Source organism: Semicossyphus pulcher, unplaced genomic scaffold, assembly GCF_022749685.1.
Source record: "Semicossyphus pulcher isolate SPU_LCO1_2020_fin unplaced genomic scaffold, fSemPul1.0.p SCAF_15, whole genome shotgun sequence".
In the NCBI taxonomy this organism is placed as follows: Eukaryota; Metazoa; Chordata; class Actinopteri; order Labriformes; family Labridae; genus Semicossyphus; species Semicossyphus pulcher.
Window position 1 is genome coordinate 24,756,674 of NW_027211659.1, and position 26,102 is coordinate 24,782,775.

The 26,102-nt window shown below is 42.0% G+C and overlaps 1 protein-coding gene across 8 annotated transcripts in view; it reads right to left on the bottom strand.

Moving 5' to 3' along the window:
• tns1b (tensin 1b) overlaps window positions 1–26,102 on the bottom strand; it is a 177,978-nt gene that overhangs the window by 134,507 nt on the left and 17,369 nt on the right. For 7 of the 8 annotated variants that reach the window (XM_069662597.1, XM_069662596.1, XM_069662591.1 and 4 more), the window contains exon 1: window positions 22,906–23,282. The exons of the other annotated variant lie outside the window; for it this stretch is intronic. In XM_069662597.1, the coding sequence (XP_069518698.1) occupies window positions 22,906–22,986 (81 nt within the window). In that variant the 5' untranslated portion in view covers window positions 22,987–23,282. Of the gene's footprint in view, window positions 1–22,905; window positions 23,283–26,102 lie in introns of those variants that run through there. 8 annotated transcript variants of the gene reach the window in all.

The following is a 26,102-nucleotide window of genomic DNA, read 5'->3' on the forward strand; positions in this document are numbered from 1 at the left end:
ATGGCAAAGAATATATAGCAGCTCCCTTTCTGAAAGAATTCCCAGAATACCGACCACAGTAACCTTATAACCACTAATAATCTCTTTGTTTTGTCTTCCCATCATTTTAAAAGGCAACGTGTTGGAAAAGTAGCTCCGGGTGTGCAATCACAGGACAGGCCTAACACTTAAATAATAAACCACACACTGCCCTCTCTCCTGTTATTAGCAGAAGGAACTGACTGAGCAGAAGGGAAGGAAAGCCCCTCGTCTCTGTCTCATGATGTCTCACTTACAGACAGTGAAGGATCCGCCTCATGGTCTCATTACACAACCCAATTAGGTTACATTCATCATGTGATTACACTGCAGATCTACAACAATAAAGGTGTGAAAAAAAGTTTTATAATGTCTCCTCTGGACGAAACATGGAGTCCAACAATGAAGTGATTTTTATTAGTAAGCCCATATTACAGGTGGGGTTTCAAAGGCAGTGGAGTTTACCAGGCAGGGAGTTTGAAACCAAAAACATTATAGAGTTGATTTAGAAATGTAGGATTGAGCGTTCTCTAGGATATGAGCAACTACGAAAAAGTTCAGATCAATAAAAATGTGGGGTTAACGATGCATAGAAGCAAAGAAAGGTACTTCAGCAGAATAGTTGAATCTGGATCAACCATGAGCCAATCGATTGCTTGCAAGCACACAATCAGGTGGATTACTTTGCTGTAAGGCCATGTTGATATTTTACCTGGTCATTGTCCTGAGACAAGATCAATTATAGGCAAGTTGACAATTTATTCTAACCTGCCTGAGGAGCCTTCAAACATGCTGATCACAATAACACTGTTAGTTTAAAAGTTAGTACAATAATATTTGCTGACTAGTGCACTGGTATATCTGAGGCTGATGGAAATGTTTTGCAGGTTCATCAATATATAGGTGTTTTACTGTCATTGTATATTAAAGTAATAATCTCCAAGATTTTCATGTAAATAAATGTCTCCATCTATCGCTGAATGAGGTAACACAATGGTGATTGAGCCTATGGCCCACTGATGAAAGTCTTTGCATTTGCAGTATTACAGACTGGGTGTCTGTGGCGACTTTTGTGGAAAAAATCATAAGCAGCGTTAGTGATGCGTTTTCCATCAGCCAGCAGTGGTTGATCTGCCAGAGAGGGTAGGCGGAGCTAAGTGGCTGCTTTTCTGGTCTCTGCAAGTGTTGCGAGTAAACAGTAATCTACTATGGCTGAACAAACAAAAAGATGGATGACTACAGATACAACTTCAACAATACGTGAAAATTTTACGAAAAAGAAACAGGCAAACAGTCTGAAAAGGAAAGCGACTGTCAGCGAGGAAAATCAAGAGTTACAACACATGCAACACTGTCTGGATATCTGGGAAGTGTGCTCCCGCGAAAAGCCGCCAAAGAGAACGAAACTGAGACCTTCGAGATTATAACTTTAAACACAACTAAATTTGATTTGGCACACAATATAAATATGAAAAAGGTTCTATGTGTCGATATCTCCAGGCCCATATCCATAATGATAGATCAATGGATCAATAAATAAGCAGCAGTTGTCAATAGCTGCGGCCTGCCAAATTATGACCCGATGATGGCGCTACAAGAAAACTTTAATGAACAACAAAGTCGTAAAAGAAAATGTAATAAAACCCATTCCTAGGTTCTTTGAGAATCTGTAACGTAATAAAAGAGTAAAGATTATTCAGAGGACCAGAATCAAAGTTGGTGGTTCTCTACAGTTCATGATCTCATTTGTAGCTTCAGAAACTCAGACAGACTGAGATCTACTCTGGTGTTTATCAAGCTCCATGTGACAGTTCACTGTTTGTATTTCAGAGCCACATGGCAACAGCAGGACAGCCGACCCTTCATTCCATCTCCCGGCTACGCCTTTCCACGACATAACATGATTAGCTTAATCTAGTTAGGCTGGGATAATGACCATGGCTGTGCAGGACGCGCCATGTTGGCAAGGGGGCTTTTGTGGAGGGGGGCTGGAGGTCTCTGCCTGGCATCCGCGCATGGTGTTAGCCACGGCGCCGCCATGCCAGAGCTCCGGCTGGCATCTGCTGGGTTGGGAATCTGGAGATGGATTTCAGGGGATTGGGAAGGGGTGATAAGCCAGTTCAAGGGTATTCTGAGAGTGTGTCCGTCCATCAGAATATGTGGAGTTTTCTCCTGAAGAAACAGAAATACAGCCTGTCAAACTGACACCAGGCTTTATGGGAACTGATACCCTTGAATAATGCAGCACACAAGCTGTGTTTTGACCATTAAACAATCCTCTCACTTCACTTTCAGACTGTTCAGGATTCTGCTGTCAACATGAAAGCAGTCGGAGCTGTCAGCAGGATGAACATGACTCAGCCGCAGGCAGGTGTTAAGGGAACTCCCTCAATAATCGCTTTTGTCAAAGTGTCTTCTCTCAAACCACATCACCCAAAACAGTCATTAAGTCCTCATGGTGGAAGTTCTGGTCTGCAATGATGTCATCTGTTGTGGAGGCAATTACCACATGGATATTTGGGAAAGGACATGAACTTACAGTTTGCTTTTTGTATTAGTTGTGGACTGAAAACTTAAACCTAATGTAAAAAAATAATAAATAATATAATAAATTAAATAATATAATGTACAATAAAAATATCAGAAACGTATGACTGCATACAGGCTTTTTTAAACTTTTCTATTTAATCATTTATGCATGAAAACATTTCCCAGATTCCACAACAAATTACCTCTGCAGTGTGGGGTGTACAACTTTAATCTGTTGCCATAGCAATAAGCAATAAGCCATTGTAGATGCATTTTAGTCTCTCCAAAACCTCGATGTCCAAGCATCTTAATCACTCTTAATTTCCCTCAAACATTCCTCAGTGTAGTAATTGTATTAAGGTAAATTAAGCTGTTCTTGTTGCTTGTTTAAAAGCCAAATATGTACTGTCACATCCAAACAAGACACACGTCAATCTTTTAAATGTTCATGTCAGTCTCATGCATAAGTCCTAAAGTATCTGTCTTGAAAAGTCACAACAGCAACCCTAATAGGCCCAACACGGTCACACCACTTCTTATAGCAGGTCTGCACTGAAGGCTGTCAGATTAACATGAAGACTACAGCAGCATAAGGTCCAGTACACACAGAGAGAGTTTAAATGCAAGTTCAGGTTCACCGTTTGAACGTGTCACTTATTTTCATTCTATTTATTGTATTTTCTGGCAGGGGACAGAAAAACTAGAAGAGAACTGACAACACCCCATAATCCACAACAGCCACAGCTGTGGCTCGGAGGTTGAGTGGGTCGTGCTCAAATTGGAAGGTTGGTGGTTTAATCCCCGGCTCCTCTGGTCTACATATCGAAATATCCTTTGGTGACATACTGAACCTACAAATTGCTCCCTACAAATTTGCTTTTGAGCAAAGCGATGAACATCTGAGAGTTAATACAACACCAACAACGATCAAGACAGGAGGGAACAAAGTCAGTAAGTGCGATCAGACACAGGTGCCAGCAGGCAGTGCACATCAACAACAGCATCATTATCATTAGGGATGCACCGATACCACTTTTTTTCAGACCAAGTACAAGTACTTACATTTGGGTACTTGCCGATACCGAGTACCGTGATTGGCTGTGAGTGTGTTAGTGCTCTATGTGAGGACTAAGCCTTTATCTGAAAAGTGACATTGCTCCTTCTCCGCCTACCTGCTTAACTAACGGGAGGCTAACGTCAAGCTGTAAAGTGGTATCGGGTGCAGTTGTATCGGCGTAGTTTTATAAGTACGAGTATTTAAGCTCCGATACAGCCCGATACCTGATACTGGTATCGGTGCGTCCTTAATTATCATCCTCATCAACATCATCAATCATGTGCGGAGGTGTTCATAAAGAGCTGGGTCTTTAGATTCTTCTTATAGGTGAGAGGGACTAAGCGGGCCGCATGGAGTTTGGTAACACCGGGGGACTACAAAGGAGAAGAGTCTAGTTAGCGACTTGTTGTGATGGGAGTACCAGACGCCTTTCCTTGGCAGAGCGTAGTGGGGGCGGGATGGTAGACCTGTGTTTACGGTCACCCAGTGTAGACCTGGATGTGGGAGTTCAGGCTGCACTCTGGAGCATCTGCAGAGGTTTGAGTGTGCATGCAGGGAGGCCTGCCAGTGGGCTTGTATTGCACTACATTATTGTATGAATGTGTGTGTAAAAGGGTGATGTGTAAAGTGACTTGAGTGGTCTGACAGTTACAAAGGTGCTATATAAGTGCAGTCTATTTACCGTTCAACTCTCACACCAATGTTTTTCAATGATCTGATGTTCTGATGAGAACATAGAAATTACAGAAGAATCCCAACATATTTTCTGCACCAACAGACATCATAAAATATGCAGCAAAAAAAAAGTACTCTAATAAGGATGCAGGTTTAGCGCAGCGGTTAACTCGCCGGGCTTCATGTGCATGAGGCTCAGTCCCCGTTGCGGCAGACCCTGAATCAACTCCCACCCTTGGCACCTTGCCGCGTGCCTTCCCCACTCTTTCCTCCCTTGTTTCCGACACTATCCACGAACCTCTGTCAATCAATAAAGGCAGAACCAGATAACAATACAAGGACAGAATGTGTTCTAAAAGTTTATTCAGAAACAGAAAATGCGCCTCTCATGCACCTGCTGCCAAATATTATGCTTTTTCCAGAACAGTTATTTGGTCATGTCTGAATAACACATAAACATTCTCATAACTGCGTAACAAAAAGGCCTCACTTTAACAGATACTGTAGATAAAACCAGTAATGTTAAGTATTCTATGTCTGTTCAGGGCTTAAAACTTAAATCAAGATTTCACTCTCCGCCTCTTTTGCACACACACACACACACACACACACACACACACACACACACACACACACACACACCTATACACTTTGTGTTACACAGGCAGAATGTCTCAATCTAGGAGTCTATTCAGCGGCCTCTTTGACCATTCTTGAGCCTTCTCACACTCTCTCAGCCTCCACCCATTCACACCCTCGAGCTTATCCTGCAGCACGGACACTGAGGGGGGGGTCCACTGATCCACTGGTATGCCACTCGTCTTGTTTACAAATTTATCACTCTCTTATTTCCAGGTTTAGAGTGGGGGAAACAAGGTTGGAGGGGTGTAATGTGAATGGCGACACTCAAACTGAAATTCCTTCAACTTAAAGAGTTTAATTCCCAATATCACTGGAGTGGTTCGTAGTCCAACACATCCGTCTTTACAAAGCCAAACAAAAGACACATCTCTTCAGCAGCCTGTCTGTTTCAGGCCTCCTGCCCTCACTAGAAATCCAGACTCACTCATTTAACCCCGACATACTATGTAAACACAGCGCACAGCAATATAGCGGGATGCTCCCTTTTGTGGGCCCTTAATTGTTTCCCATCATTAGCAATGCAACCGGCGCTCGGACTCTGTTTGTTGTTTGGGGGTTGGTTTGGGTATACGGGAGTCGCTTGGGGAGATATGGGTGACGCGGAGATGTATGGGGGTGGGGAACACAGCATTAAAGAGTTAAGAGCAGCCCTGCCGGCACATTCAGAGACGTGGCCCTCGTCGATTACTTTCTGTTTGGACGTGTTGCAGAAACATGCAAATGGACTCGGTCCTTCACATTCGCGTCACACGTCGGGCTCTCAAATGGGCCACAAAGGAAGGAAATGGTTTCAGACAGGCAACCGGGACCCCCGAAAGCTGGGGTCAGGGTGTACACAGACCCCCCTCAGCTCAGGCACTGCAGCTCCTGGGAACAGACTCCCGTTCCCTTAGAGACCCGCGCATAATCTCCTGCCTCACTCTCATTAGCACACACGGGCAAAACAGGCACTCCGGTGCATTAAAATGTGCAAACACGCACACATAGATGAACACACATGCACGCACACATGCCCAGCCATCCTTTACTTAATCCACACATCCTCAGACAAACATCCTCCAAACAGCATCTTCAGTCTCCACGCTCCTGAGTTATTTTTCTATTTTACTTCTTTAAATGCTGGTTATGTCAAAGTCTTAATTGACACAGTGGTGTGTGTTTGAGTTGAGCCCATCTACTGCTGCACAGTTTCTCCTAATTATCAGGGACATTTTTGCCCTGTCATTTTTAATTTCACAGGAATTCTAGGAACCCTCAGGGGAGGTAAATTACACCACCTGAGCTGTAGGCCTGACCTGGACTCCTGACATTTGACATGAATGTTTTAGACAATCAGTCTGAAGAAAATATGCTAAAAGTCTTGGCAAACATCCAGCAACATTAGCATTGCTGTGGAGTTAAATTTCTGGCCACTGGATGAAGTTAGTCCATTTTTAACTCTGTTTTGGTCTCTACCAACTCCTGAGAGAAATATCTGACTCATTTGTTTATGTCATGTTGTTGTTTATGCTCCATCTGTGTGCCGATTAGTGATGAGCAGTTTATTTGAGACTCACATTTGTAATAGTTTGAAATGTTTTTTGCAGCAGCAGAGCATAGCTTTGCATTGTGGGATACCTACTGTATCCCACAATGCAAAGCTATGCAAGGTAGACTGGCCCGATGCATACAGGAGATTTTCTCCGAATCAGTACGACATCCGGGTATTTTTGGAATACTGCATATTTTGCTTTTGTTTTCATACTGCATACTACATTTTGGCCAAATCAGTACATACTGCTAGTACAGTATGGCATTTCAAACACAGCATATGAACGCAGTACTGGTGCAGGGCAGCGGTGGCAATGACAGAGCAGAGAGAGAGACCAGAAATCTAACAGCTTAAATAGACGCCAAATTGGGAGGAAGTGTTTGTGATTGTGGAGAGTATGCACACACTCATTTGACCCATTGTTTATATAAACATTTGCTTGACTGACATTTATGCTTAGGGCAGCTGAACAGAAGCAACCTCGAAGACCTCCGTTTTCGTTCATTTTGGTGCCTTCTTTAGTGATAAGGTGTAATTGCAGGTGTGTTTTTGGACCTTAATCTAACAGAGTTCCAAACAAGATCCTCATTTATGGTTTTGACAGTTTGTCTTCATCTGAAAATCTGCTTTGTTTGTTATCTTTGTGTTTGGACTCTTTTGAAGTACTATCATTTGTTGTCATCAACCTTTTCCTTGTTTATTTTCAACCTCACAGAGTGAAAACAGTTTCCATCTTCTCTCTGGCACCAACCACTCTCTGTTAAAGAGGGGGTATTTTGTTGTTTCACATTTAAAGACATATATATATAATGTTACAATGTTGGATGTCCAGACTTAACGTGGGTGAAGTTTAAAATCTTTGGGTAAAAGTATGTTGGAGTAATCCCCAGGCTTCTCAGCTCAGTCTGCAGGCTCCTGTGAACACCAGGTTTCAAACAGTTTTTTCTAGATGCTGCACTTCGTGACGTCACAAAGTGCAGCCTAAGAAGGCTTCAGTGAGCTGGCCAATCAGAAGAAAGCAGGCTTGTAGGGGCGGGGTTTCTTCAAGGGACAGAGCTGACTGAGTTTTTTTTAACTGTAAATTATGCTAAGCTACTTCACAGGTATCACAGAGTGAAATATGAAATAAGCATAATACCCCCCCCTTTGATGTACACCACTTGGGCCTTTAAGTCACCGTCTAACACGACAACAATTGAGCCAGATTTTAATTAACTGAAAATCCTCAAAATTACTTTAATGTTTAACCTGCACATGCATACATGTTTTTATACAGATGGCAGCACTGAGCGGCATTCAGGGAAAATATAATAAGTGGGAAATTTAACACTCTTTACAAGCTTAGATATCTAATAGCTACAAATTACAACGAGATCCTGCTTATTTATTGATGTCTACAGTGTCATTGTCAGGTCAGCTGGAAGTGAATCAAGTGTCCGATGGATTAAAGTGACAAATAAAGGATAACATGTATTCTAGGGTTTTTTAAGCTGTACAGGGAAACTTGACGTCCAGCCAAAGTAAAGAGAGAGAGACAGGAGAACAGACAGACAGTAAAGGAAGGATGAGAGGCTGGCACAGACAGATGGAAAATAAGACCTAATATCCCGCTGAATTATATCTATTCTTACATCTACATGCTGCATTGTTGGTTTCTTGCTGGTTTAGTCAAAAAGTGTAGATTACAATCAACATTTGCTGATCATCATACAAGAATTTGTTACGACTGGAAAAGTGATATTTGTCAAATCTGGCACAGCATGTTTTTATATCCTGATGGATCTGTAGTGTTTTATAATCAACCGTTCACATTTTCAGCATGTGCTCCGTAATGTTGTAGTAATGGAGATAAATCCTTCCAGACTGTGCGACAGACATTCCAGCTGAATAAGGTAACCAGGAGGCTGCTTTTCTCCTTAAGAGCAGAACTCAAAACTATTACCTCAACTGCTTTGAACGAGTGACTCATGCAGAGCATTACGTCGACACACACACACACACACACACACACACACACACACAGGCACACACACACACTGATTTGACCTCTGATACGCTGGCATTCACTTTCAGCACTTGTACATTACCTCATATGCACATGGAGCCATGTTTGCATGTGGTCAGCGGACATGCACGAATGCATACATAACGTTGATATGTATCTTAAATCAACAGCACAGAGTGTGACGCTTGGCTTTCAGGCTCAAGTTAGTACTTTCACTCTTTGTTGATGGGGACAGTTCAAATCTGTTGTACCTGCACTACAGCACTATTGGCTACTGTTAAAACCAATCAATAACCACGGCAAGTCCTCCATAATAAAGGAAACTTTATTTTTTAATTATTTTTTATATAAGATGAGATTATTTTTGGGGCTTTTTGCCTTTATCATCAGGACAGCTGAAGAGAGACAGGAAATATTGGGAGCAGAGAGTGGGGGATGACATGCACCAAATGATCCGCAGACCGGGGGTCGAACCTGCGATCAGTGCGTTGAGGACTTTAGCCTCTATACATGGGACACCTGCTCAGAGCTAAACCAGCGCCCCTAATAAAGGAAACTTAAATTGAATGAAACTATAGGACAATAGAAGGTATTCAAAGGGTTAACACTATATAAACAATGAAACTTAGAATAAAAGGGTTAAACTGCTAAATAAGAAATCATTAGACATTTTATTTTACATGAAATATATCTAAAAAAACCTGTTGCACCCTAATTTTTGAAGCTTGTGTACCTGACCAGAGAGGACGATGTAAAATTCCGTCTGAGAGGGCAGGGCCGTGACTTTACCGGGCACCTTTATGGTCACTTTATGTTGCAGATTTTAACATGTGAACAAGCCATTAAAAGAGTCAGGTAAAAGGTATAATTCTACAACAGATCTGTACATATCTTTTTAGCACTAAAGATTTCTAAAGTGATTTTTCACAAAAACACATCCAACATAGATATTTCAGACCTGACTAAAAGTTATAATAACTTTCCACTCCAGAGGTCTCCTGTGGAGTTTTGGTAGCGTTCTGGCCGCTCCATGGATCTGTTTATATGATTAGATCCTAATTTGGTGCGGGTCTATCACGTGACCCAGAAAAGTATTCTTTCCATTGGTTTCACAATATTAAACTGATTCCCAGGTGGCAGCAATACACAGAGAAACTCAGCATAACAGCAGCAACGGCAGTGAAGACACCACATGGACGTAAACGATGCTGCATTTAAAACACTTTGAAAAATGACTTTGCAAAGTGTTTATACGAAAGATTATGCACCATGTTCGCTCGACCGTAAGGAATAATACCATATAAGCTTTGTTTGTTTATGGTGTCCACCATGGGACAACTAAAAGGGCAACTTTAATTGCACCACACATATTACACCACATAATGTAATCTCAATGAGACCCAAAACAGCAGGTGTGATCCTGATATAGTTCAAGATAAGAGACATCTTTTGGCGTTTATGTTGATTAGAAATCAGCAAGTTCTCGTTAACCCAATGAAAACAGTGGGCTGCTGCAGGAGACCATTGTTTGCTTGGACCTGTTTTAATTGATCTAAGTAAAACCATCATAGAAAGAGCATAACTTACAAAACGTATATCACCATCAGGTTGTACGTTTTTTTTAAAAATATGATGCATTTGAAGATGCTACAGGAAACCCTATCACAGTAAGCAAATATAGCAATGTAAGCATTTTGTTTCTGTTGCAGGTACACTTTGCACTCTGCTAATAAAATCTCAAAAATTACAAATTTTTTAAAATGATGTAGTTGCAAGATATATGAAGTTCATGTTTCCACATTCCAAATTGTTTTGGATCAATATGTTTAGTGGGTTTATTTTGCAAAATTTCATGAAATAATGTGTATTATTAATTTATTACTTTATTGCAGATTGTAGGGATATGAATCAATGAAAATACTTAGAAATGACGGCGCAAAAAAATACTACTGAAGGCATCGGCAGACATTTCTCTTGCAGAGTTCTCAGGGTCAACAGGTTACATGTGAATAAATATCACAACTAGGACACTGAGTCAGAAAGAGAGACAGACAGGCAGCAACACAACACGATGAGTAAATAGACAGACAGACAAGCCACTGATACCAGACGAGACAGACGAGCACGAGCAGTCTGGCCACGCTTTGTGTCACAGTGATTTCCTACAGTCTGAGGGAAGTCATTGTAAAGCTTACACACATAAACACAGGGCAGCACTACATCATCGCCCCCACCAATCAGAGGCCATTGTTCCTCCTGCTGGAGCCAGAAGACAGAACGAGCCCTCTCCAGTCGACTGGGTTAATCAGCGAGTTAGCACGCCGCCGTCTCTCATATGGGACACCATATGCATGGATGGACATTAACAAGACGCACTGGAGTGACCGCTTCATGTGCCCATCTGTGACCGCGTGTATGTGTCGTCACTGACACAATGACTGTGTAAATAAGTAAATAATAAAAGCGTTCATTTTTCCTCAAACTCCCAGGATCCTCACCCTCCTGTTTTGTCCCTCCCCCCTCCCACTGAGCATGTTCCCTTTTCACAAGGCAGCTATTCTTCATCGTCCCCAGCTAAACAGGAGCTAGCAAGAGCCAAGTGACCTTTGACCTATCTCCACGTCTCTTCTTCCCCTCTGCCTGACCTCTTTCCTCCTCCCTGTGCCCTCGTCTAATCAAGACTCTCCCAAACTCCCAACTCATCCTCCATCTTTCCTGTTTATCCACCTTTTCCCAAAACCCCCACTCCCTCTCTCACTGAACCCATCTCTCTCCTCGTGTGGTCATGTGACTATCAAGAAACCCAAACAGTCTCTGAATGTGCATGGGAAAGAAACAGAGGTTGTCACTCTGAACTAAAATATATCAAATCCAGTCACAGCGCTTTGTTTGATTATGCATGATCCACACACAGGAAGGGTTTTGTCAAAACACTGCATGAACACAAACATACATTTAGCTGGAGGCAGGAAGGCTCCCAGAGAAGGGGATGAAGTAGGCGGGGGAATGTTTGAAACCTCCAGCTACTGTGCCGCTTTAGTGTTGAAATACTCTACATTCCCCATTAATCTACACCTTTTAGATATCTCTGAGGGAATGACATGTAAAAAGGCTCTTAACAGACCATCTCATAATAGAAAAAAAGTTATTTGTGGAATGTGAAGAATATCAAGAAACTTACAGGAACTGTGCAACATAATGAGTCGTATACGCAGCCAAGCAGAGCCAATAACATACAAACATCTACCATATTGCTAATTCACTATATGAATAAACTTAAATTGTATGCACTGAAGTTATATCAAATAACTTAAACAAAAATTAATCCTTATATCTATAAATAGTTTTGCGATAAAAGATCAATGGCTCAAATAGAAACAGAAGGAAAAGCAGACCACAGACGGAGAGAAAATCTGCTCCTGACAGACGAGATGCAAATAATGAGAAAGTAAAACCACAAGGACAAGTGCAGACAGTGAACGTGTCTGGAAAGTGATGCAAACACAGTCAATGCAAACACCTTGTTATTTGAACTTAATGTAAATGGGAAAGTTTGCTTCAGATTAATTAGGTTATTGAAATTTAGGTCAGGTGTGTGCTTAGTCACAGGATCTACCTGTTGACCATCTTCAGACACATCCAGAGATGTCTGACGTTAAGGAGCATTTCAAAGTCAAATTTAATATGTAGTAAAAATAAATAATCGGACATTTTAAAAAATGTATCCAAGAAAGTATCCAGAATTTCATCTTTCATCTTTGCACATATTTTAGGGCCTTACCAACGCAGCTCAGTCAGCATCCTAAGCGCAAAAACGGCCTCAGCATCAGCTGTTTTTTGTCGCTGCGCTCTCAGATGAAAATACTTCAACTTTTGGAACACCGCCGCGCTCGTCAGTGACACTTCTCTCTCACCGACCAATCAAAATCAAGAAGGGACGGGACTTTTCAAGGGTACAATTTCCAGGTGTTGAGCTGCTGTTGATGCCGGGACACTATTCCTGTCATTGTTTTAATGTTTCTTTGTAAAATGTCCTTAAATAAAAGCAAAAATGAAGTATACAGAGCCAGTGTCAAATGTCAAAAATAGACTCAGCGCATATCTTTAGTGGAGCAGAGCAGAGAGACGCTTGGAAGTTAGGCTTTAATGGTCACTACCAAGGGAAGCGGAAGCGCCGCCAGACAACTTTCGTAACCGAGCAACAGTAAGTGCTGGTGAGAAGCGCTCTGAAATTGAGGTTGTGGGCGCTGCCAGTGCAAAAAATGGCTGTTAGTGGACACAGGGCCTTAATATGCACTCAAGTGTTTGCAAAAAGATGTTCTCCACTGAGACTTGAAAAAAAAACTGTCAGCACCAAAAATGTAATCATTTGTGCAACTGCTTATTACGACCAATATTTGTGTTAACAGTTAGCCTAAGTCAAGGTATAAAAAAGGAGGAAGGCACAGACACACAACTTTCACCCAGAAGACCCAAGTTCAAGTCCCAGGTGAAACTTAAAGGCAACATTGACTTCCTTCTTTGTTTGTTATGTCAACTGTGTACCTAAGGTCATGTACGTAATGTAACCCACGCACCTGATTTAACAAATGTACATTTTGTACTTACTTTCAACCCCAACCATCATCGTTTTCTAAAGTGAAACAAGTCTTCTTGGTGCCTAAAACCACGTCTTACACCTGATGTACATACCAGGACTGCCTGCCAGGTTACACTGATGACATCATCAGGTTTACATTTTTTAATCCTGAACCTCAGCAGACCTCAAGTGTTCTCCATTTGTGTGGAATTGGTGTGTTGCCAATCTAGTTTATAACAACCTATATGTTAAAAGATCACATGCAAGCAAATAAAGAGAGCAGGTGAGAGACAGAGGGCTGATGACACAAGACGTAAACAACGTCAAAATCAAATGGAGGCTTAGTTTCACACGTTTCTCTTTTATTACTAATAAAAAACACTTGTGGACCTGTTGGGTGCTCATCAAATGTCACTATGAATTTTTCCATTTTACTCCACCATTAGATCAAATGTCACTTCTGTAAATCACGCTGGCTCCAGTGGAAATGTACATCTTACATCTCTGGAAATGGAACTTTTTACCACCACCACCCATGAATGAAATGCATGCGAAGTAAACCTATGACTCATTGCCATACAATGAAGAGACCTAATTATTCATGCAAACCCCAACAAGACATGGAAACATAAAGTGCACACAAGCTTACACAACAAAAGCTGCCTTCACGGAGGCTTTGTTCCTTCAACAAACACACGCCTACACGACTATTTTCTCCTGATCCACATGTTTCTGTCTGCCCTCTTCACTCCATCACATCTGATGCTAATTAGATATTATCTGTGCAAGTCTAAACATTGCCTGTATCGGTTTTATTCCCTGATTTAGATAGCATGCATTCAACATCAATTTGCAGCGGCAACTTCAGACGGAAGACTACTACCAGATTACTCATGTTGGCAGATGTGTGGTGACTTCTAGATCAACTCTTGAGGACAAATGCAGAGTAAACCTGGTTCCAATTAGGCGTTTTCTCCTTAATGACATGTTACAATGCATTGAGCAGCTGAAGGAGGAAGCCTCCGGGAATCCCCTAATTGTAAGGACCCTACTACAGAACAAGTGCAGCGGGCAACAATTCACAGCTAAAAAGCAGAAAGAAGAGAGCATTCTTTTTTCTCCGACCCTTCCTTCCTCCCTTTTCTTCCGCTCTCAGCTTCCCACTCAACAAACGTCCGTACAATGAGCGGTCACCTGCTTTTCATTTGGGGGAAAAAATGCACCCCAGGCATTCCACAGTCTCTCCTTCCTCCCCTCCCCTGCTCTAACTCCACTCTCTACATGCATTTCATCTGGGTGAGGTGGATCCCAGGGAGGAAATTACTCAGTCATCCAGAAGTGAAGAGGGAGAAAAAATCCCAGCATTGAGGATTTAGTTCTCATTCAGGTTTCTGAGTGGTACGCGGGGTGACAGAGGAAGCGTTTATGGGGGGGCAGTGGAGACGGTCAGCTCTCATACCAAACTATGTTTTTTAGGATATAGTGTTTTCCTTAATTTGACTGCAAATTAAACCATATGATGCAGTATTGTTACAGGTATAGTGGGCATCACCTGCAATAAAAAAGTCCACCAGTGCCTACATTTCTATTTTTGCTCACTGAGATGCCTTTTCGAGGAGTATTTATAGTACATAATCAGTACAACCTGAGCTAAAAGGTTTTGTAAGTCAATAACCCTGAATAGTATATAATACATATTGAAGCTGCTCTTAATGAAAATACTACAGGAATCAAACGTGTATTTCCATCATATTTTGTGAAATAAACACACATAAATATTTCGACATATGTTTCTAAATGCAGGAACATAAAATATATAATGTATTTTTAGTTTTCTGAGATATTTTTATGTCCATAAGGCTGTAAAGGCATTTTGATAATCTTATTTGCAATATAAATACAGTGCCTTAATTTGTATTTTTGCTGGTATCATCAACAAGTTAACAAGGAGATGACTCCAAAGATGGATGTCCAGACTTTCTTTGGCTTAATATGTAAGGCTGTAGATTTAAGAGTTTTATTTTCTATCTATTTAACCTGGATAATGCAAACAACAACCTCCTGCAGCTTTATGGGGAACAGGTTGCATGCAGACCTCCATCCATCCATCCATCCATTTTCTATACCACTTATCTTGTTAAGGGTCTCAGGGGGCTGGAGCCTATCCCAGCTATCATTGGGCGAGAGGCGGGGTACACCCTGGATTGATCGCCAGTCAATCACAGAGAGACAGACACGCTTACATTCACACCTATGGACAATTTAGAGTCACCAATGAACCTAAGGAGCATGTCTTTGGACAGTGGGAGGAACCCGGAGTACCCGGAGGGAACCCACGCATGCACGGGGAGAACATGCAAAATGCACACAGAAAGGCCCACTATGAACCACTATGCATCCAGACCTGTTTTGTCATATTCTTTTTTATACTTTTCCTAAGTTGAATTAATTATAAAAATTCTAAATTCATTACATTTTTTTGCATAATTATTAAAGTTTTGTTTTTGCAATTTTAGCAGCACATTCCAGTGATGGCCATGTCAGTCGACCAAAACTGGATCAAGATCTTCCTGGTCCCTACAGGTGAAGAGTGATAACTCAAACAATTACTAACTGTATTAAAGTCGGGCCTTCAGTCTTGAATCAACAGTCAGGTCAAATTTTTATGTGTCCAATACTTGTGTTTAAGCTGCACACTGTGTTCAGGGTTTATTAGGAAATATCAGTAAACCACAGTGATGAATAAGATGGTAACATCTGCTACAGATCAGCATGTTAATATCATCACTGTGAGTACGTTAGCATTCTCACGCTAGCAGTGGTTCCTAAACAACTTCTCCTTCACGTCTTACAAATAAATGATTGAGACAAAAAGTTTGGATTCATGTGACCTCCAACAGGTTGAGCCGACTGAAGCAACAAAGCCACATGCAGCTGCCTGGTCCCCAAAGTAAAGCTTTTTATTCTGCAGCCAAACATACTGTCACAAATTAAATTCTACTATCGACCACATCTCTGTGCTGTATGCACACATCTGTTCAGTGTTGAGCTGAGGACAAATGAGGAAACCACATGACTCTTATGCGGTTACACAAAGCTCTGCTAGCTCTGTTAGCTTTGTTTATCATAACACAGATGTCCAATCACATTAAAGTACGTTTGCTTTGCACTGCAAACACTCGTACTTCTCAGACTCAAACATTTGCAAGGCCGAGAACTGAGCTGATGCAGGTTTCCTTTAACAATATGGTGTCACACAACGGTGGCTAAACTTTTATTAGATGACATAAATTCTGCAGAATTAAGTTTTTTTTAAATCAGATTTAAGATACTTTTAAATCTTAAAAATAGAAGTTCATGTGCTTTTATGGGCTGATTTTTATCAGCTGAAGCACCTGACGGATATCAGATGAAAATATTATTATTATTAAGACTAGCAAAGTAAATTAAACAAATGGTGCCAAAGCAAACCAGATTTGACTTGTAAAAATTCCAAAGGGATTCGTTTTGTATGAGGATGTTCCCAGCAATGCACGCTTAAGTCTCTGAAGCTTATAATCTCCAGAAAGCTATACGACATGAACACGTCTCATAAAGACACATTCCTCACAGATACAGACGAAGCAGTGAACCGTCAGAATAATCAAGGGAGTAAATAACATCCTTACACTTTAATATGAGGCAGAGAAATACTCATGTTTAGTTGACTCTTCCATCTTTGCTTATTGATGATATATTCCGCTTTTTATTTTAACTACTCGTACTTGTGTGCCTTCTTCTCTTAAGTATTGTGGCTCGTTGTTTTGATCTAATGTCTCTGCCAAGCACTGTGAGAGCAAAACACACTCATTATTATTGTAGTAACACAATTACATTGTCATTTCCTGGCCTGGAGTCAGGTATGTGTTTTGAAATCTTACAACAAATCCATATTAAGCAACTCACAAAAACTCGGTTTCATTTGTTTTCAGTCAAATTGCCAGAGATAAGCTTTTTGTTTTAGGAAAGCAGAGCTCTGAACTTTCTCTCACAGTATGAAAATAAATTCTACATGTGGCAACGAGCCCTAAATAAAAGCAAGACGGACCGTGTTTGCCAAAAGCATCGATTCAGTGGGATAAAGCACGTTTAATCAGAGACAGCCAAAGTTCATCAGGAGAGCCAAATGCAAAGGAGAAACAGCATGCGCTCTATATCGCGCTGAGCTGGCAGAGATTCAGACACTTGGAGGAGACCGATGAAACTAAAACCAGAAACCAAAATGAACTCTGGGAAGGACGGGGATGACATGTTTTGGGGGGATTTTGTTCGTATGATTAGATCTAATAGTTTCCTGAGGAGTTCGTCTTCTGTTCTTCCAGACAGATAAAAATCATCTCTGGTTCGTTGCCTAAAAAGACAGAAAATAAATTTAAACAAATCCTACAAATTACTAAGTCAACTTTGTGAGAACGAGTTACAAGGATGATAAAATTATAACCCTTATATGAGAGGTCCCAGCTCTGACTAAGGCCGAAAGGTTAGCATGTTTGTTTGACGTGGCCAGAATAAATTGGTGAAATTGAGATTAGTCAACTTTGCTCTGAAGGTCTCTGTGTGTGCTACCTTTTACCTTTGGGTACTCAACAGTGTAAATCCCAATCCCTCTGGATGAAAGCACAGGCAGCGCAGCAGGATGCTGTCAGCGCCACTTCCAATGAGCATTGTTTGGCCTCACACTTGAGTGCATATGCATCTGCGGGAGGTCTCAGATCACAGCCAGAGTTAGAGGTTATCATGGCATTAACAAGTTCTCCGGGCCTCTTCGGTGAGGGCCCTCAACTGACAGATTGGGGAAATGGTGCCAAGACAGATCTTGAGTTCTCTTTAGACGGTCGGGACTCTTCAGCCGGAGCAGTCAAGTAATAATTCCCGGTGTTAAGCAGAAAGCTCCGAGCTCTTACTCTTAATCTCTGCTTTATTATGACTCGCACAAATGCACACATGCTTCAGTTCTGGCAGCAGATTTAATAAAGTGACTCCCCGGGTTTGATCAGTGTTGTGGATTGTTGCTGTGTAAAAACACTGTCTTGTTAAAATATCTTTTACATAAGTTTAACTTGGCCGCTCTGTTCAGCTCTGGCAAAGAAGAAGCACAAAGTTTGAGTCTACATGTACATGTAAGGAATGTTTTAGCTGATTATGACCGTGTTGCACACATGAGATGTGAAGCATAGCCTTATAAGGTAGCTTGTATGGGGTTGATTAACAAGATACCAAACCCGCAAAGACAGACTGGGGAGCAGTTAATGGACAGCAGCCATGATAGAAATGGAAATTGATAAATCGGCAGTTTACTTCCTGTTTTAAATGTTTATCTGTAGAAGATGAGAAAAGTTTTAAAAATAATGGTTAAGCTAAAATATCTGACAGATTTTGTAATCAATTCTTTTTAGAGTTTCCTTGTTGTGGAAGTGCATGTGTTCTGTCAGAAATGCAAGAGATGGACGAGACAACTGCACCAATGGCTTCATTTACCAAAACATATTACAAAATTGTCTCAAGTTAGCAGTTTTATACAACTATTTAAACACTCTGCATTCGAAATCTCTGTATCATTAAAGTTATTGGCTTCAAATATTGCAGGGAATTTGTTTGCAATGTCCTGGCCCGCGTTCTGAGGGGTCCAGGGCCCCACAATAAGCTTCCTGTCGCCTTCCTAACTAGACTTAACTACAACCAGGCCCAAACACCTCCCAGGCCTGAGAGCAAAGTCCCCACAGTTGTTTCACATTTGTGAGTGACCTCTGACCTTCCTTGTTCTCTGGGGTCTAACAAGCATTTCCAAGAGAAAGGTCACCTGTATACATTTATTGGCAAGAAGAACACATTTTACAACAGCAGCGAGCCCCGAGAGTCTGGTATGAAATTATAAACCAAAAAGAACTTTACATTTAAATTGAAAAAAGTCACATAACAAGATTTTTTCACTTCGATTGATTTTCACGTTGTAAAGCAGGGGTAGGGGGAAACTTATATCACCAATAAAATTGAGGATAAACTGACTTTACTGCGGTTTACAAGTCAATATCCCTGGATCAGGGTCACCAAATGGGAAAACTACAATCCAGTGAAACTTCTGACTCCTGAATCTCCCTCCAGGCAAAGCCAGAAGGCCATGCATGGGAGGTTTAAGGCCAATGTGCCCAGTGAAGCGTGCACGAGGCTGGGGGTCTCTTTAGGAACGAAAGGGGTGGGTGGGAGGGGTAACACAAAGCTCAACAAGTCTCATAAATCAACTGAGCAAGGGTTAAACTTCCCTTTTTGTTGTCCATGATTTTTCAACCAAGATCCAAAGAGCAACTCAAAGATGAGAGTCTTGTCGCAGAATTCCCAAAGATGGTGACAACAAGGTGAGCGCCAAGCGGGGAAACAACAGCATGGCAAATCCAATGTGTAGTGAAAAACACTGGGGCATCGTGAACCCAGATGTTACAACTGCAGAAATGTTGGTGTTATTCAAAGGGGCCCCACATGTGGAACTTTTTTCAACTCAAATCAGAGGTGATCTCAGGAACTCTGATGGAGGGGGGAGAATCAAACCAGCTACAGACCATGAGAGAATAGAAGGCAGGATGTGACAGAGGAGCCAAAGATTACAGAAACAAAAGGACTGAGTGCTCAGAACTCTTTAACACGTGTCCGGCTTTCAGGGGCAGAAGTTAGAGATCCAAGTCATTTTGAAACAGCAACAACAGGTCTGACCTTTGACTATTTTCAAGTCAAGACAACTACAGACCAATGGCCCAACATTCCTAAGATGACACTTTTTCCCAGAGCGATCCTTTGGAGACCCAACTGTGAACCTGGATGGACTGAGTGTACGTTAATGGATATCGATCATCCCGCCGAGTTCTTTGAAGCCTGACAACTCTGAAGGTTTCGCTGTGGGTCAATAATTGTATTGACACAACTGTGAGGCAGTGATCTAAGGCAGTGTTCCAACAAAAGCACCTAGTTAGGCACCTGGCCATCCTTTTCATTATACCGACTGGAGCAGAAGACCTGTGATTCTCAACAGGATTTGCATGGCCTTTAGACTTTGTCTCAGCAATGGGCTTTTAGAGGACATTTGACTGCTTTCCTGCTCCGTTCAGAGAAACCTGATAAAACTCCCCCTAAAACCCTTTTTTGGCAATCATTAATTATTCACAATGTTTGGTGGACGAGCCGCACTCTTCCGAAGGTCCTCTTTCAAGGCCTCTTGCACTCTTGCTTACATTGCCCTCTGATCTTGCTCAGAGCATCATCTGTTCATTTCCTTCGTCCTTCAAGTTGTTCCTGTCATTTCCTATATTTCTGTGAGCATTTTCTCTCTGCGTCTTTGCTGGAAAAACCTCCCTTTATCCTGGACAATCCTGCTCTGACAAGAGGAAAGCCTCCCTATTCAAGGCCAGGCTGAGGAATAGCTCTTGTCAAGTTCATGGGATGGTCTGTTTCCTGCATCTGCACTTACTCTTTCACTCTTCATTCTCCCTGTACCTATATCTCTCTCCTCCACTTCTCAGTTGTCCGTAACAGCTTTTGCAGCTGTAGTCACTTTTCCAGCTGCCCAGGGAGTATGTCTCTGCCCATTCTATGCAAACCTGATCAGTCTAAAAGGAAGTAGGCAATATGTCATCAGAAAGAACTACCATTTCACAATTTTAGACTTTTCTGGTCTTGAAAGAACGTTTTGTTTGCAATGAAAAACGCTTTTTCAGGAAAGGGCACCTTAACCTGAATTCTTTTAAATAAGGTGTACGCAAATAATCAAATGTTTCTGGCAAAGGTTCATCTTTTGAATGCAATGATAAACAATTTCTCATGTAAGGTTACCTTAACCCTAACCCTATAGATTATGGTGTACCCAAATACCTTAATGTTTCTGGCACATGTTCATCTTTTGTTTGCAATGAAAAACACTTCCTCAGGGAAGGGTACCCTAGTTCATTTTTGGGAAAGAGCTTTTGCCTTTATTACTTAGAACAGCTGAAGAGAGACAGGAAACGTGGGGAGCAAAGAGTGCGGGATGACATGCACCGAATAGATCGGCAGACCAGGAGTCCAACCTGCGATCAGTGCGTCGAGGACTGTAGCCTCTGTAAATGACCTGCCTGCTGTACCAACTGAGCCAAACCAGCACCACAGGGAAGGGTACCTTAACCCCATTTCCTTTAAATAAGGTGTACGCAAATACCCAAATGTTTCTGACAAAGGTTCATCTTTTGAATGTAATGATAAACACTTTCTCAGAGAAGGGTACCTTAACCCTAATCCTAGAGATTATGGGGTACACAAAAGCCTTAAAGATTCTGGCAAAGGTTCATTCTTTGCATACACCTTATTTCAACTAATTGGGATTAAGGTACCTGACACAGGTCCATGTCTTGAATGCAATTAATCACTTTGGTACCTAAACCCCAATCCTTAGATTTTGGTGTACCCAAATACCTTGAGGTTTTGGGCAAAGGTTTGTCTTTTGTTTGCAATGAAAAGCACTTTCTCAGAGAAGGGAACCCTAACCCCAAACTGTTGGAATAAGGTGTACCCAAAATAAGGCTGTTTTAGGTGCAAACAAAGATCTGCTATTAACGCAGGGGCTCAAATTGAACCCCACCCCCTTAAGTGAGCCCGCTTTGTCATACAGTCCTCTGATGCAGTCAATCAGTGACCCAGGGCTTAGCTGGGGGGCTTTGAGGTTCTTTTACGACCCCCCCTTTCACCTCGCCTCCCGCTCCTCAAAAGAAAGAATGGTAATTAACTGATGAAGAGCTCTGTAAGATTATCCAGTCTCCTCGCCAAGGAGTCCAGCTCTGCCAGTGGTGTGCAGTCATGTCCCAAAGGACCACTGCAGAATGGGAAAGGATGGATCTCAGTGGTCTATTCAACTGCTCTCCTCTTTCATCCTCTATTCAGCCGAAAAAGAGTGGAGCAGCATGCAATGTTGTATATTTGAGCCAGGAATGTTCTTTCATATCAGCACAAATTAGGAAAAGCACTCACAGTGTTTTAAGACAAATGTCGAGAGCACGGTCACAATGCTTTTAGCGTGGACACACAAAAACACATGAGCACAGTCCTTCACTGACCACATCACAGCTCAGAGGGCACACAAGTGCACAAACAACCCCTCACTGTGAGCGGGAATGCGCGGCAGATTGAATTATACAAGAGAAAGCAAAAATAGCTGTGTCCCAACCACCTAGAGCGAGACAGAGCAGTGCACAGAGGGAGTATGAGGGTGAGAAAGAGAGTCTGAGGGGAAGAGTGCAGGAGAGCCTTTTAATTCAACTCAGACTCGCCAAGTTTTTAGTCCGTGCACGGAGCTGCAGAAAAAACTCAAATATGTTTCTCGAGCGACAAAACAATAGAGAGTTTGTCTTGCGATCGCACACCCCCCTATCCTCCTTCATGATATCGCCCTCATTCAAACGTGTCATCGTGCCAAGGCCCCCCACAGCCGAGGTCCCAACCCTCCACCCAACCCCCGACAAGCAGACCACCCAATAGATCCCCACACCAGCTTGATTTGATCAGGGTTTCCCAATGATGCTGCTCTGATGCATCCTCTCAAACGAGCTAAGAACATTATGGGTACAAAATCACGACAAAAAATGTGACGCTTATTGCTTATTGCATCGTCAGGCCTCAACTCCCTCATGCACTACTTATGACATACATTATGTAATTGTGCATAATCTGGAAATGACAAGCTACGTACTTGCAAACTTCAGAGGAAACTTCTAGTACCTCCTAAAAATTGCCCACTAATGTCACAAAACTCCCGTGCTGATATTTAAAGATCAACCATCGTCATGACAAGTGATTCAGCTGAAAAGGTCTCTCACCCAGAACATGCAGGACAGGCAGACCCAGGTGCGAGCAGGTCCAGCCAGAGCTGTTGGCATGCTCAGAGAGACAGACGGCATGGTGACGGGTAGGAGTGATGCTGCTGCTGCTGCTGCTGCTGCTGCTGCTACAGACCAGTGGGCTTCCTTAAGTCTAATCCAACCAGGAGAAGAGTTGCCCAACGCTGCAAAGCCATGACTATCCTGGATGTGAACACTCACGCTGCCTCTTCCTCTCTGTCTGACTTACTTTCTCCTCCTCTCCTCTAAATAAGATCCTCTCTGCCTCTCCTCTGCGCTCACTCTGCCTCTCTTCCCCTCTGTCGGCGAAAGTTTCACAAAGCTTTTTTTTTTTTTTCAGGGGGGGTCGGGCTGCCCCTCACCGCTCCACGGGAGTAAAGGGGGAGGGGGTGCTGCGCTTATTATCCATCTCTTTTGCCCCTCCTCTCACTCTCTCTCATCCTATGTCTCCCCCCCTCTTAACCCCTCTAAGTCTCACCACTTTTAATTTCATTCATTCCTTGATCCCGACCCCCCTCCTCTCTTTTCGCCCCCCCTCAGCATCCATCGCACTCCCCTCCCTTCATCTCTCTTCATGCAGATTCTGTGTTGTGCTGTGTTTAGCCCAGAGTTTAATATTTCATAAACTCTGTCTCCCCCTGCTTTCACCCCTGTGATGGATGTCTGGAAAGCACTGCACTGAATCTTTGTGGATGTCAGAAAAGACACCTGCTATTTACATTGTCATTTCATACTCCTGAATCATGCCTGACACTTACATAAGGATGTCCTGTCTTTGCAACAGTGTTTGACATTATTTGATGCACAATTTTTAACAATACTAAAGACATTTTACACCTGTCCCCATTAAAATGAAACAACAGTGGCATGTTTACTTTCTGAATTGTTCAGTGTCCGCCTCCTGTTTCCACTTCAGATTATTTTGCATTGACAGAGGCTGATTATGAGTTTAAGGATCACAGTTTTCTTTTATATTAAGGCAGTAAAGGAATCCGTCCTGACAGGACGATTGAGTTCAGAACATTTTGCGTCTCTGGATGGGGTTCAAAAACAAAATGTCTTTTCCTCTCAGTCTTACATTTTAAGGAAAGTGAATATAATTTTAAAATCTTTCTGATCATATGCAAATTCCATGGGAGGACCAAAAGCAGCACATTTTTAAATCAATTTTTTTTATAGTTTTTGACTTCTCCACTCTGTGGCAGTCTGCCCTATTTACATTTTGTACTGTATAAATCACAAAAAAACCAGATCACAATTATAAATCATGTTACTAAAAAGTCAAATTATAGTGCTTAAACAGCAGATTTTAGCTAATGTTACTCAAACAGCAGTAATTAGCGTGTTAGTTGGGGACTATTTTAGGAGGCGGATTAATACATTGGTATTCTTGTATGTATTTACGGCAGAAGGACAGTATTTTTGAAAATTACTTATATGTGTGTTCATGATGAAGGAACACGTCACAGAGTGTCACAGTGTTACTCATTGAAATATTGGAGCTCTAAGGCACAGAGGACTACCGTAAAATTTGGTGTAAGACGCACTTTTAATACATTTTTACCCACTACTACTACCGATGCAACCAATATACCAGTATAAAATGGAGAGAGATGTTATTGTGTTGACGATGGCGCTATCCAGTTGTTAAGTGGTGACGTCACATCTCCCCCTGTTTCCAGGTAGAAGTCGCTACGTCTCCTAGTTACAGTATGCTGCAGTGCTGTTGTGTTTTCCTCGCTGTTTAAAGGGAGGAAAGCTAACTCGATTGTTGCTAACGCTTTGTCACGGACATGCACCGTCACCATCGGCATTGCAGCCTCAACCCTCACAACAATCAACGTCACCGTAGGCTACCACTAGCTACAGCACCGGTAGCTAGCAGGATTGCAAACTCGACATGGTGAAAACAGATTGTAGGCTGTGATTTGTGTGTGTTTTGAATGTGTTTAAATGAAAATAAATTGAAATAGTGTTGAAATAATTTGTAGACACATTTTTATTTATAAATAGCTTTAGAAAACCTTTTTCCCTCTGCGATACCCCAAAAACAGACTGCGTCTTACATTCTGGTGTCACTTATATTCCGGATTTTATGCCAAGTATATCAGGGTCTGGATGCACACACAATTCCGGTTAGTAAGATGATTTAATCGGTGGTTTTAGTCTTTCCCTTGTACGTGCTGAAAGGTCACTAGCTTTATTCTTTCACCATCTAGGACTCTCCTCTACAAATGTTCTACCTCTTGGCCTACCACTATTTTCCCTCCACAAAGGGGGAAAAAAATGAGTCCTGGAGGATCTACCTTTGACAGGCCTCACACGGAGCCCCGCCCCCTTCCATCTTTTGACCCTTCACTAGTGAGAAAGAACACAGAGGGGCCAGGAAGCAAAGCTGCTTCATTAAGTTCTCACTGCTCATCAATGACCGTGTTAGCCCCATGCGTGACTCTTTATCCCCGCAGATGGGTACTTCTTTTTCTCACACACACACATCAGACACATGCTCAATGAAAACCTCCACACAACCAGACTACCTGCACCTGTAAACACTTATTGACCTATACTTTTCTAACACGCCCACAGATCCCCAAACAAAACAGACATTTAGAATCCAGGCCCACTAGTTCCTGAAAAACACACATAATTTAAATCTAACTCACAGCATGCATATACATAAACATGCACCAATAACCACCTTTTTCTCCCACACTCACATCTTTCTCACACACTACATAAATACACAAACCCACACACACAGAGAAACATACAAACACTCGCCCAGTGGCACAGAGGATTAATCCCCTGGTATTTCCTGCAGGCCACCCCTACAGAGACAAATCCACTAAAGGAGACAATGTCAGAGAGAGAAAACATTTACACCTAATCCTCCCATACGACACACACACACACACACACACACACACACACACACACACACACACACACACACACAAACAGATGGATTTTTGTCTGAGAAATGTAAGAACTTTGCTGAAAGAGTTGCCATTTATGTTCGTTACTGCACACTTGTGTCTTTTTAGGGCTCAACTTAAACTAATTATCTTCACTGGTCTGTCTTTTTTCAGTTAATCAAGCAGTAACAGAACAAATAGCCAGTTACAAAAGTTAGAGGTCGTCCAAGTGAAAGTCTTTAGTGGAATAAAGCAAGCAAA